The sequence below is a fragment of the Eumetopias jubatus genome, unplaced genomic scaffold, assembly GCF_037043125.1.
Source record: "Eumetopias jubatus isolate StellerSeaLion01/CBP00866 unplaced genomic scaffold, mEumJub1_p1.0 scaffold_7, whole genome shotgun sequence".
In the NCBI taxonomy this organism is placed as follows: Eukaryota; Metazoa; Chordata; class Mammalia; order Carnivora; family Otariidae; genus Eumetopias; species Eumetopias jubatus.
In genome coordinates this window covers 40,090,438-40,104,951 of record NW_028274813.1, presented here as the reverse complement: position 1 = coordinate 40,104,951, position 14,514 = coordinate 40,090,438, and the positions used below count along the sequence as shown (strand labels likewise).

General features: G+C 46.1%; 1 protein-coding gene and 1 pseudogene across 1 annotated transcript in view; one reads left to right on the top strand and one right to left on the bottom strand.

The window, feature by feature from the left end:
- RTN1 (reticulon 1) overlaps window positions 1–14,514 on the bottom strand; it is a 215,451-nt gene that overhangs the window by 75,068 nt on the left and 125,869 nt on the right. Inside the window, exon 3 of the mRNA XM_028098193.1 lies at window positions 10,812–11,564. Coding sequence (XP_027953994.1) covers window positions 10,812–11,564 — 753 coding nt within the window. The remainder of the gene's footprint in view (window positions 1–10,811; window positions 11,565–14,514) is intronic.
- On the top strand, window positions 4,935–5,147 carry LOC114205003 (large ribosomal subunit protein eL38 pseudogene; annotated as a pseudogene).

The window sequence follows — 14,514 nt, the reverse complement described above, 5'->3', positions numbered from 1 at the left end:
AGGCATCATATAAATTATAAGAACAAACATTATATACAGCTGGAAAGATAAAACTAACAATTCAAGTAAATGATCTGTATCTCATTCGAGAGGCTTATGAGTCCAGATACAACAGATGAACAGTAAGGTTGAATTCCAAAACGGCTCTCTTCACTAGGACTTTGCCCTCAGCCTCTAGGGTTTGGCTCAGGGACTTCTCAAGCAAGGAGTCCTCTTGTGTTTTTAGCACACTAATGCGACCTGAGGGAAAGGTGTGGTATCCACAGGAACAAGAATGGAAATCATGAGAGGCTTTAGAAATCAAAGTCAAAGCCAAGACTTTTGGCTTTGGAATTAGAGCACATCTTTGCAGAATATATAAAATCTACCCCAAATTTCAAGATTCTGTCAGAGGAATAAAAGAGGGCCTAAAAATGTGGACCCCAACAAAGGGAAAAGAAAGAAAATAAAAGGGACAAATTGACAATGAGGCTATTTTACCTGTATCAAAATTATCTAGAATCAAATTACTTGTGACTTTTTTTTTATTTCCAACATTGGCGAGAACTATGACTTTATACAAAACTGATTCACCATCAGTTGACTAACCTAAAATTAAAGAAAAATTAAATCCTTTCTAGGTAACTGGACTAAATTTCCAGCTGACTGACAATGCTAACACTTGATCTAGCTACACATAGTGTGTACTATTCTGAAAGTCCTATTTATGTCCATATACACTAATGATAGTAAATCTTACATCTTCAAATTCTAGAGTAACTTGACATAGAAAAGTTTTAGATTTTCTTATAAACAAGTCAACTACTTGGAAATCAGTTTAGTTGGAAAAGGGCTCCAGATGAGTCAGATCTTATTTCAGATCCTGGTTCTTCTAACCCTGAAATATCACCTGGAACAATTACCTATACATCAATCTTGGACTTCCATTTAAAATGAGGGCATGGATCCAAAAACTCCTATTAGTGGGAAACTATGGTTCACAAATTCTACACGGTATTATATTTTACGGTTTGGTACAGGCTAAATGGTATAACTTGAAATTAATTCTGGTAAAAACTAAGCTACCCACTGGGGAGTATCTTTTGAAACTCTGTCCTCGTGCTTGTTCCAAGGAAAATACGGATGATGATTTAACTGATCAATCACCACATAAATGGTCCAGCCATTTAGCCAGCCAGTGGACACTGTAAAATCATTCAAAGACATATTTTCTTACTTCATAACCCAAGAGATCTGTACATGTCAAAGCTGGTGGTTTGAGATGAGGTTAGAAAGTAAAGGTTGGATATTTTCATCACAACCACTGGATGGCAACAGACATTAACACTGAGTTGAGATAATCAATACGAAAACCACTCTTCTGCTTTACTTGATTTCCTCTGCACTTTTAGATGTAGAATCAAATCTCCATGAGGCATTAGGGGGAGGTTAAAAAAAAAAAGGGGGAGTTTGGAAGTAAAAGAATTAGTTTGGGGATACATCATCTGCTTTTGCCAGTGATTTGTATGTAGAAAAATCCCCCATGATTTCAGCGTTCAGCTAAGAGTTGTAAGAAAATGAGGTAACTGCCAGAAGGGAAGATGTAAGCCAGAATGCTGCGTTTACCATAATCTGCAGCTTTCAACTGAATTATTTATTAGTGGCAGTGAAATCTTTATCGTGTGTAAGATCAAGCTTGTAACTCCTCATTTGTGCCTGGTACAACCTGTGCCTGGGGCTCAACCCCACCCTCAGGCCCTTTCTCTCTCCTATGATTTTTCCAAGCTATAAACAGAGACCACCTGGAGGACTCTTTTGACTCAGGAGGCCCTGAACTACTGGGAATGGGAATGCTTAGCTATCTGTGTTCCCACCATGTCCTTCTGGGGTCTTCGTTCTGGAGGCTTTGTGAGGTGGCGAGATGTTAGGAACATCCTCCAGAGTGGGCTGCCAAGACTCAAATTATCGCCCCTCTACTTCTCTCCCATGAGGAGGTGGAAGTCTCAGAGTTAACAGTATAAATTTCACTGTAAAGCCCTCATATAAACCATTTTATCTAGTATCTGAGCCCAAACAGAAAAGCCAACTTTCAGGAACAGAAAAGAAAAAAAAAGAAAAGAAAAGAGAGGGGGGGAGAGAGGAGGAGAGGAGAAGGGTGGGGAGGGGTGGGGAGGGGAGGGGAGGAGAAGTTGGGCACTACAGGAAAAAACTGCCAAAGATTACTCTGAGTATTCTGAAAATTCAGCCTCAACACAGTCCCTCAAACAATAATTCTCAAATTCTGGTGTGTCTAGGGTTCCCTGGGACCTACTTAATGAAGCAGATTCCTCAGCCCCTCCCTGGGAGATTGTGGGGTGAACCTAGAAATTTGTATTCTAACAAACAGCTTCTGATACAAATGGTCCAACAACAACTCTTTGAGGAACACTGTCGAGAAAAACCCAACAGTTTCACTGAGCACCTCATCCTCTCTCCCTACCAACTGACCCAAATCTCCACAAGAACAGACAATTCCTGGATCAATACTTCACCTGGCAGAAGAGGACTACTGCCTCAGGCCTAGGTCATTTCAAACCTAGAAGGAGCAAGACAGAAGTAGTGTTGACTCCGAAAGCCCCGAGCAATCACAGATAGACCATGGTCAGCTGCAGCCTTGAGATGAAGGAACCAAACCCAGTGGTGTGCTTGTCCCTACTTCAGACCCCAATTTGAGTGTTTGCCTTAAAGCCACCTTTTTCTCTGACTTTAACCTCTGCTCTCTGGCAGGCTGCTATCTTTTCTTTGCCTGTTAATATAATTTTTATCCATATTTGGGACTGTACTTCAGGCTTTCTGAGGTTTTTTTTATAAGTTCCTAGCCCTAGCCAAACTTGCACCTAATTCTATTTACATAAGCGACTTGCTTGTCCACAATCCCTGCTCCCACCCCCCCTTACTACATACCTTATTTAACCTTCACAGCTACCATATTTGACCCTCGTTCCAGCTCCAGTCTCAGCCACCCAAACATCACGGTCATCTAAACACACTGATGATCATTAGACCCCCAGCAGCTTGGCCATGGAAACATACTAGATACAGAGGTCAAACTGTGAGAGAGTATTTCAGTGCTGTCATCACTCAAATGGATGGTTTTCTTTTTTTTTTTTTAAGATTTTATTTATTTGTCAGAGAGAGAGAGAGAGCACATGCAGGGGGAGAGGGAGAAGCAGGCTTCCCACTGAGCAGGGAGCCCGATGTGGGGCTCGATCCCAGGGATCATGACCTGAGCCGAAGGCAGACGCTTAACAACTGAGCCACCCAGGCGTCCCTCAAATGGATGGTTTTCTTACAGTAGACACAAAAAAGGGTTAAATGACTCATGAAACAGGACTAAGTTTAGGGTTATTTTTTCCAATTGTAAATGTTTTTGCATCTACTTGTAATCATTATGGTGACTGAAAACTAAAAGATAACTTGAGAGATGTTGGGAATCAAGTCACCCCAACCACCCATCCAATGCCTCAGTGAGTCCTGTGAAGTCAGTCTGCAAAGCTCCATCCATTCCTCTCCAAGCGCATGGCTACCACCCTGTCCCGGTCACTGTCATCCCATACCCGCACTACAGCCATGGCTTCCTCATCAGTCTTCCTGCTTCCGCACTTGTCCTCCTCCAACCCCCTCCCGGGACAGCAGCCAATGTGACCTTAAAAAAATGGAGAGCAGGTCATGTTACTTCTTAGTTTAAAACTCTTTTGGTGGCTTCTCACAATGGTTGGTATAATGACCAAACTCTGCACCCTGGGCTGGGTATGAAAAGGCACTGCCAACCTTCCAATCCCATTTCTTGCCACTGTCACCTTGGCCTACCACACTCCAGCTATGAAGACCTTTTCTTTTTTTTTTTCAGTTTCTAGAATGACTCCAGAACTTTCCTCCCTCTGGCCTTTGTATTTTCTATTGTTTGGAATTTTCTTTAATCATCTCTTGCCATAGTTGGCCACACAGTTTCCTCCTTCTCCAACCTTTCTACCTAAAAGTGACTACCACCCTACCACCAGGTACTCTCTCACTCTCACACATCACTCTACTGATTTCCTTTTTAACTGAAACCTCCCCATCTCCACCAAAGTAAGCCCCATGAGGGGTGGATTCATGTCGGTCTTGGTCACCATTATACTAATAGCATCAGGCATGTAGTATACCTTACTGGTTGAGTCAAAAGAAGGATGAATGAATCGGTAAGGTCTTGCTCTTGCCAGGCTGGCATAACATTAGGTAAAATTTATTTCATTCTGTATTAGAGTGTTCTGCGGGATTGCAAAGATAGAATCCAGAAGTACGGAGACTGTATCTGTGAGTATCTCACCCAGACTTTAGTGGAAGGTGAAGTTAGCATTTAAAAGGGATCGAGAATCATCTGGAGTCAGTCTTGGCTCTGAGAATTAGAAGTATGTGAATTATATCCTCCAAGCTGCATGATTATATCAGCAAAAAAGGATGATTTATGTGAGGGGTAAAGGGGCTAGATAGTGAATCAGGATCACCATCTATGAGTGTCATTATTTCTTAGAGGCACCATGATGTTTGCCATCTGTGAACTCTATCTCTACAGGCAAGTTCAAGGTTGAATTGAATCCATCTTAGGAGCTAATTTATGCCCCATTCTGTGCCCAGGCAAAATTTACTAGGGAGTTGGGGTTTACCATGTCCCAAAAAATGACCTTGAAATATTACAGAGGTATAATAACCACTTCAGAGCTATACACACACCCTGTTGAAATATCAAGAATATCTGTCCCTAGAAATAATAAGCTCTGGGGCCACCCAGATTTAGAGCAATTCTATCCAAGCCTGAGAAGAAAACCTCCCCCGTGTTTTAAAGTCGCCATTTAAAAAACATAGGTCACTTTTCTGTCCTTCTTTCTTGCTGCTTGCTGTGCCGGCTGCGCGCTCCCCTGCGCGCCCCTGTAGCCATGCCTCGCAAAATCGAGGAAATCAAGGACTTTTTGCTCGCAGCCGGGCGAAAGGACGCCAAATCTGTCAAGATCAAGAAAAATAAGGATAATGTGAACTTTAAAGGTCGGTGCAGCAGATACCTTTACACCTTGGTCATCACGGACAAGGAGAAGGTAGAGAAACTGAAGCAGTCCCTGCTCCCAGGTTCGGCAGTGACGGAGCTGAAGTGAACCTGGCCCACTGATCTGAACTGTATTAAAGTTTTAAAAATTAAAAAAACAAACAAACAAACAAAAAAACACATAGGTCAATGAGCAATCTGGGACAATGCTAACCTTGTGACTACTTCAGAAGGAAAAGCCAGAGAGGTGAGCTGCTTCCCAGCAGCCTCATTTGGAATGCCTAGGCCGGGACAGCGCCTTCTACGGATGGGCAAAGTCTCACAAAAGCAGCTTAACTGTTTTGAATAGTATAAGATGGAAGGCTCAGTGTCTCCATCTAAGTAGTACATTGCATACGTCCTCAGAGAAGCCGAGCTTTATCCAGCAGTTACTGGTCCATCTTGTTGAAAACTGGCTCGGGGGCGGCAGCTACAAGGGAAGGGGCCTAAGTCCTCAGGCTGGTTCTGAGATCTGCGCTGTGAAAGATAGAGACTTTCCAAGAATCTTTACAGACTGATTTATGAATTTGGTCTCGTGAAACAAATAAACATAGGACTAGAAGCGGATGACTTGTTTTTAGAATGATAGTAAGGAAAGTAAATGGGTCACACTTATTTTAGTTCCTTCAAATATTTTAGGACAGGAGCGATATCTGGCATAATAATGAGAAGCAATAATAAACACCATAAATGTTAGGTCTGTTTAGAAGACCTCCATCTGGTAGCCTTCCAGCAAATCATGCCCCCAAGGAGGAGATCAGCTTTTCCCTGCCACGAGGGGCTGAGCTTGGCAAGCTCAGGCTGCTGCAGCCGGTGATCACAAAGGGAAGGTACAGAGGCCTGCTTCCCAGGGCACAGGAAGGGATGGAAACAGCTAAATGCCTCCTCAGTCTCTCCAATTAAAAAACAACATATGCCTCAGGCATGCTCACCAAGGTGGTTTTTTACTACAGGTCTGGGCTGCCAGCTCATCTGCTTACAACCCAAATTCTCTTCAGCATGCTTATTGAAAGCACAGGTTTGTGCCCTGATGCATTCTGATTCCGCAGTCCTGGCGCAGGAGCAGAGTAGGGACCTGCATTTTTCATCAGGACTCCAGGAGGTTCTGAGGAACCTGGTGCTCGGGCAATACTTTGGGGACCACTGGCTTGAACCAACATTCCTCAGACTGGTGTCACTGGATGCGTGCTTGAGAGGGCCACAAAGAGAATTTTCACATTTTGTATTTTTATTTTAATAATCTTTCAAATGTTAAGAACATTCTGGGGGCACCTAGGTGGCGCAGTTGGTTAAGTGTCTGCCTTTGGCTCAGGTCATGATCCCGGGGTCCTGGGATTGAGTCCCAGATGGGGCTCCCTGCTCAGTGGGGGGGGGTCTACTTCTCCCTCTCCCTCTGCCCACCCCCCAACCGTGCCTGTGTTCTCTCTTTCTCAAATAAAAAAAAAAAATCTTAAAAAGAAAACCACTCTGGATCATTTAGATGATAATTTTATAACCAAACATTGCCACAAGACTTCCACTAAGTGTTTACATTCATGTTGTACTTTTAACCGTGTCTCAGGCTAGTGAGTTTTTATTTAGATCCAGAACTTATTTGAATGTTTAAGCCAAAGTGAGGCTCAAATGATACCCTGTCATTAGCTCAGGAAGGGCACAAAGGAAGGAAAGGAGCAGATTTTGACAAATAACATCAACAGATTGCATTTGGAGGGTCTACAGGATGTCCAGTCAACAGTGGGGAAATGGGCTTGTAGCTCAGGAGAAGAATTCTCCAAAGCCAGAGATCTGGGATGTGCTACCCATAAGGCAGTGGCTGAAAACCTGTGTGGGTGACAGCAAGGAAATGAGGGACAAAGAAAGACAGAGACAGAACTCAGAGGCAGAGGAACTGGAAGAAAGGTAGCAAAAATTAGATGAGGAAAGAGGTCAGAGAGTAAGGGCTGGAGCAGGAAGGGGAAACACCAGGGAGATAAGGGAGGAAAAAGTTCTAAGAAGAGAACAGTGTTCATGTGAGTGGGTATTGTCCCTGATTTTACTGTCACAGGAAGCAAGTTACAAAGCAGTGTGTCCAGTGTGATATCACTTGTGTGGTTACAACTTATATATGCCTGAATACTTGAAGAAAATTTCTGAAAGGCATCAGAACAACAAAACCACAACAAAAGCCTGTGAATATCTCTGAGAATTAGATCAGGAGGGCAGAGTAGGGGAAATGTAACTTTTATTTGGCACCATTTCGTTCAGTTTATATTTATTACTATGAACGTACACTAGTTTCTCACTAATGTTTTAAGGACTGGCGAGCACTATGATCTTAAATTACCAGAGGGGATGAGAAGGATGAGACTTGAGGGGCGCCTGGGTGGCTCAGTCGTTGGGCGTCTACCTTCGGCTTGGGTCATGATCCCAGGGTCCTGGGATCGAGCCCCACATCAGGCTCCCTGCTCCTCAGGGAGCCTGCTTCTCCCTCTCCCACTCCCCCTGCTTGTATTCCCTCTCTCACTGTGTCTCTCTCTGTCAAACAAATAAATAAAATCTTAAGAAAAAAAAGAAGAAAGATGAGACTCAAAAGAGGCCGTGACCTTTATCAGGATGGTTATAGGTAGGAATGTGAAAGCTGGCTGCCATAGTCTAAAACACTGCTTCTCAGGCTTTGCCAGATACAGGAATCACTAGGGGATCTTGTTAGAATGCAGATTCTGACTCCATAGGTCCGGGATGGAGTGAGATTTCTAATGCGCTCCCACATACGACCCACGTGGCTGGTCCAAGCACCGTACTTTTGAGTTGCAAGGTAAAGAAATCAGAATGCAGGGAGTGGATGTGAGCCTAAGAGACCACTATTTCCCAAAAAGTGTTCCCTAGAAGAGGAACCCTGAGGAACACACCAATAAAAAAAATTCTGCAATTAAACAGGTTTGGTGAATTCCACACAGCCATCCTGATGAGTCACACTGGGTGTCAGTGTTTTATTGAGATTCTCTCGCTTGGCTTTTCACTCGGATGTCCCTGACAGTCAGGGCTAACCTTGCAGCACTGAGAACTTCTCTATGTTCTCAGAGTCTGATGCTCCTAACAGGCCTTCCTGGAGGGTGTGGGGGAGCAGAATGACAGGATAGCGAGAGTTCAGGAGTACACATAGGAGGGAAACTGGAAAATGACAAACTGCATTTTGTCTCCAGTGCAACAGCACCAGAAGCCTGTGAAAAGCGAAAAAGCTCCAAAAATAGACCTTAGGAGGCCATGTGTCCCAGGAAACCCTGGAGCTCCTTGACAGCCCATACTCTGATGCCATCAGATATTTGCCAGACCTTATTCTAAATATTTCTGGACCTTTCTGCAACTTAGCTCAGCAACAGCCGCACAGCTCCAAAGCCAGAGACAATAAGCATACTGTGAATACTTGAACTTGAATGCATTTATACTGCCAGAGGCTTCAGTGGGCAAGAGCAGGCGACCACAGAAGCTGACCTGCCCCCACTGCCGACAGAGTCCTGCGTGACCGGAGCACGATCCTACCGTCCACTGACAGTGATTAAGAACAGCCTGGGGGAGGCTGTGCGGCACCGATCCTCCCACCTGCTGAGATGGAGCAGGTGAGACCAGCAGGAACATCGGAGCTCCAACAATATGCTGGCAGCACTGAGTCAACCTCCCAAGACCTCTGGTGCTTGGCTGCCCCAGCACAGCCTTTCAGACTCTCTCTACAGAGAATGCAGCTGAGCAGTCAGTTCTGGCGGGAGGCTGGAATTCAAAGGACCCCTCAGGGCAGAGAGCAGAGGTTATTCACCTTGGCAGGCCTGACTCGTGTGAAAAGACTGCCACTCTCTACTCTCTCATGCCTAAACTTGGCAGCAGAGGGTCCAAGCCATATGGGACAACTCATACAGAGAGGAGAACGGCACCGGGATTGGCCGGAAAGGATGCTCAGGAGCCTTTGCGTTCGCAGCTGTGGTTTTCCTTCGCCGTCGCCCTTCGTCAGACGTCTGGTCACTCTTTTCAGTCCCAGCTGCCGCACTTGTCTCTCAGATTTACTAGGGAGAGAAATGGGCCTGCACAATTTTCTCCTTATTAGCCTTCCGATGTATTTGCTTCTGAGAATAAACATATTTGAACAGCACTGCACACATGGTGACTCTTTCAGGGACATTATTTGGGGGATAAGATGGAAACATGTCCATTCAAGTACAGTGATGTGAACTTGTACTCAGCAAGACACAAGCTCCACTGCTTCAGGACCAAAAGGGATGGAAGATTGTTCACGCTCACGCCATTTCCCGGGGCTCCCTGCAACTTGCAGGTCCTTCCCTATCACAGTCAGAGTGGAAGCAAAAGAATCCAAAATTGGTTTTAATCTTCACCTAACAAACACACCTTCCCACTGCTAAATCTGTCATCAAATATCCTCACTATTGCACGCACTAAATACACTTTAAACTCTCAGGGAAGAGTTATTTGGGAAATCAAGAGTCAATTCTACGGGACGCTACATGACGCCACGTGTCTAAGCCACCAAGCAACCACACAGCAGGGTTATCTTTTTATCACATCCCTCTCGGTTCTCCTGTTCCAATGTGTTAAAGAATTTAGAAGCTGGCTTCTAATCTACAATGGGAAAGATCTGCCCTCTATTTTTATATGAAACACTTTAATTGCTAACAGTATCACTGACGTTATTAGCATATACACAGGAAGAAGGGTATACCCTTGAAATCACTTATCCCGCAAAGGCAAAATACTTTGAAAGAAGCAAAAGCAGAAGAGATCAGTGGGAGGGGACTTTGAATAAAGTTTTGCTTTGGTGTTTTGAAGTTCTACCTGAGTGTTCTCCACCCAGGAGCTGAAGAGACCTTCCCTCCCTTCACCCAATGTAGCCCATGAACTAGACTGCACAGGGCCTAATTTATTCACTGACTCTTTGCTTCCTTTCCTGAAGTCTGTAACCCAGTTGCAGTCAGGTGTGGTAGATGATCTGGAAAGAAGAATGCTACACATTCTTCACATACAATGTGTAAGATAAAATAACACCTTCCTTTACTCCTGCGTTTGAAGACTTCAACTCAAGACTTCTCGTAGGAAAAGTAGAATGGCCAAATTAAAATCATTCTTAAATTATGCTTGACTTTAAAAATTAACTTAGGTCTTGCTGAAGAACAAGAAAAATTCTGGAATTAACTTTGGTCCCTGTCTTTCCTGACCGGCCAGGACACAAAAAAAATTTGGAGTTATCAAGGTCCAAATCCCCTGTTCCTTGGGTAAGAGAAAGGAAGGTGCTAAGATCCATGTGGCCCAGGTAAGACCCGGTTTGGCTTGTGAAATGGATGCGCTGACTACGGTGGGTTCCAGCCCCTACAGGGATGGAGCCACTCGCCATCACTGAGAGGTGGGAAGACGGAAATGAGCAACCATCCCTTCCCAGGCGAGGAAATCCAACCCGGGGACGAAAGGAAGGACCCATTCACTCCAGCCAGGAGATCTCCGCGTGTACACACACATGCTCTTTACTGGGGACGCGGGGCTTCAGCCGGCCCAGCGCTGCCACGTGGAGCACGAGACTGCCACCGAAGTCCCGGCTGCGAATCTGCATCTCACCATCCTCCCCTGGTTGTTCTCTGCCAACGGCTGGGACCGGGCAACAGGGCCGGGCCTGAACCGCCCCTCTGCGGAACACTTCAGAGTGCCCTGGGAGCACTCAGCAGACAAGCTGCTGCAGTGAAGAAAGCTGTCACTTTACCTTGTTGCTTACTGAGGAACAGCAGAGGAGGGGCGACGCCAGCACCACGCGGCTCGGGGCTGTGCGTGGCCGCCGGGCTTCGGCTGGAACTCGCGGCTTCGGCAGGTGTCCCCTGAGCAGTGGGCCCCTCGGGCGACGCCGGGGCTCCGTCCCCTGAGGGCAGCTCGGGGCCGGTGTGGGGGGCGGCCGCGGGGAACTTGAGGAAGGGGCCGGGGTCGGCCAGGCCCTGGCGGCTGGCTGCGCCCTCCTCAGCCCGGGCGCCCGGCTCCTCCCGGATGGCGTCCAGGGCGCCTGGCTTCATCGGGGGCGAGTCCTGCTCCCGCTTGGGGCTCTCCTCCGAGGCGGAGGACGCGTCGCACGACTCGATGATGAGCTCGCTGTCCAGCTCGGCCTCGCGCTCCTCCCTCAGGATGCTGTACTGGATGGACGGCGAGGCCGGTGACGGCGGCGGGCCGCCCACGTGGCCGAAGGTCACGTAGCCCGAGGGCAGCGCGTCCTCAGCGGCCAGCGGGTCCTCGGACACCAGCTCGATCTCTGAGTCGCCCGACTCCGCGCTGCTGGCCTCGTGGTCCAGGGGGCTGGGGATGGTCGGCAGCCCGGACCTGGCCTTGGCCTCGGGCCTATTGGCCACCTGGCCCGCCGGCCGTGGGCTCTCCGTTGTTTCATAGGATAACCCCTTTGCTTCTTTAATGGCAGTGATCAGCTCATCCTCGGAGATGCTGCATTTCCCCTGGGATTCTGCAGCAGATGGTTCTGTCGTCCCACAAAGCGAACAAAGAGCCAGAGAGGCACACACACGGACAGACAGATGGACACAGAGAGAAGAAATAAAACAAAATTCCATTAGGGGAGATGTTTTCTTGTTGCTTGAGAAACACATATCTCATTAGCACAAAAATAGTCTGTTTCCAGGGCTATGCTGAAAAGGCAGGCCACCTGAAGGAAAAGGCTAATTACTGTTATGGCCCAATTAATCAGTGTTTTACATACCTATCTATCTTCATCTAGCTACTTAAAAAAATGACAAAGCACTTTCTTAGCAACAGTCCCTCAGTTGGTTTTTCTATTTCAGTGTGGCAAAGATTCTAGAAGTCATGGTTTTAATTTCGGATTCATTCTCTCAGGGAAGTTTTCCAGGTTCACAGATTTCATCAGGTAATCTGATGTACAGAACTTTCTATTTTGACCCACCAATATCAACAAAAATGAAAAATCATCCATTACTCTTTACCCATTGCTTTTCATGTTCCCTCCTTCAGTAAGACAAAGAAAGCTTAGTCTGGATCCTTATATACAATTTGATATCTGAGCTTTACATTTCCCATAAGAATCAATACCTTTACTCTTTTTCAGTGAAAAGTGTAACAAAGTAGAGCAATATAAGAGAAAATTTTTGCCAGTTCTACTGAGCAGGCTGTGAAGATGACCATAATGCACAATGCCCCTGGGCTTCTTCATTTTCCTCTCTTCCCCTCTTGAGAAGAACAAAACCCAAGAGTCACCCCTAGCCCCCTGGGTGCATGCCTGCCTTCTGCCTGATGTTTATCCAGATGGCCGGAAAACTTCATCAGCAGTCTTGCTGGTATCTCTCTCCCTTAGATGAGACCACCTGGGATCACCATGACGACAGTTTTTGGAAGCTTGGTTTTTCCCTTGCCCTACAGCAGGGCCTTATTTCAGAATATTCCAGACAGTGGTCTCCAGCCCTTTTATAAGCAAGAAATACTTGTCATTTTTCCGAAGCTTTGAGGTCACTGATTTGGGGGGTGAGGGGAGCAGACTATGGCTAGGTAATCTGTTGCCTTAGGATTGTGGGAGAACCCCAATGGACAAAACATTTCAGATTTGTCTAATTCTTTATAAAGCAGAACTGATTTTATCCTTTATCCATACAGCATTCATTCATCTATTATTTATTGAGAACCTACTATGTGTTAGGCTCTCTTGTAGGCATTTGGGACATATTTAGTGAATGAAAGATGTAACAAAATCTCTGCTTATATTCTAGTGGGAGGAGAACACAATACATAATTATATATATATAGTAAATGAGTGAAGTATATAGTAGGTAAGATGTTAAGTGCTGTGAAAAAAAGTAGAGTAGGGTGAAGGGATCAGGAAGGCTGGGAGAAGGTGGGGATGAATCTGCAATTTTATTTTTTTTAATGATTTTATTTATTTATTTGAGAGAGAGCGAGCGCGCACAAGCAGGGGAAGCAGCAGGCAGAGGGAGAGGGAGAAGCAGGCTTCCCCCTGAGCAAGAAGGATGAAGGGCTTGATCCCAGGACCCTGCGATCCTGACCTGAACCAAAGGCAGATGCTTAACCGACTGAGCTACCCAGGCGCCCCTGAATCTGTAATTTTAAGTAGGGTAGCCAAGATAGACCTCACTGAGAAGATAACCTATATTCAACACCTGGGGATTCAAGAGGGTGACTCATGACGATAATCAGAGGAAAAAGCATGCCAAACAAAGGGAACCCATAGAGCAAAGGCCTGGAGGTGGGAGCTGCAATGATTTCTAGGTATCACAAAGATGCCCAAAGGGTCTGACCAAAGTCCTGCTGTACAGCATTCCTAGGAGACCAGGAAGCGGGCACGCAGGGCCTGGGGCTCAGAGGGCTACAAGTAGCCCTGCAAGGCTGCCTGCCCTGTGTGCAAGCTGGCCTAGTGCTATGTGGACCAGGAGACTGGCTAGTGTCCACTCATTTTCTACAACTAGGAGCCCTGAGACGCTTTATATTTGTTTATGTGATGATTTGATTAACATCTGGCTCTTCAGCCTTCCCCACTTTCTCTGACCCCCAGACCAGAAGCCCTAGGAGGGCCAAGGGCAGCCAACATCTTTTTGTTTACGGTCGTATCTCCAGCACCTAGTGCAGGGTCTGGCTGACGTAAGGACTAGCTCAAATCTTTAGAACAGTGGTTCTTAATCATGTGTGTATGGCTTAAAACTACCCTCAGAAATTTTGCCTTAGTTGAAGTAAGTCTGAAGGGGCCTAGCCATCTGTATTTTGTAACTCCAAGGGTAATTTTTTTTTTAAGATTTTATTTATTTATTTGAGAGAGAGAGAGAGAGAGCACAAGCAGGGGGAACGGCAGGCAGAGGGAGAGGGAGAAGTAGGCGCCCCATGGAGCGGGGAGCTGGTCAAGGGGCTCAATTCCAGGACCCTGGGATCATGACCTGAGCCGAAGGCAGATGCTTAACCAACTGGACCACCCAGGTGCCCCTCCAAGGGTAATTCTAATAGTCACCTGTAGTTAGGGTTGGCAGACTTGGTAAATAAAAATAGAGGACATCCAGTTACATTTGAATCTCTGCTAAACTCTGAATTTTTTTAAGTGTATGTCCCATGAAATATTAGTATTTTATTTGGCAACCCTACCTCCAGTTGAAAACCATTGAGACAGAGCACTCAGAAAAGGCTCAAGGATCTTGCTTCATTTACTCAAGAATAAGGATGGCTTCAGGGCACCTGGGTGGCTCAGTTGGTTAAGCGACTGCCTTCGGCTCAGGTCATGATCCTGGAGTCCCGGGATCGAGTCCCGCATCGGGCTCCCTGCTCGGCGGGGAGTCTGCTTCTCCCTCTGACCCTCCCCCCTCTCATGTGCTCTCTATCTCTCATTCTTTCTCTCTCAAATAAATAAAATCTTTAAAAAAAAAAAAAAAGGATGGCTTCAGATAGCTGGGGGATGTGGGATG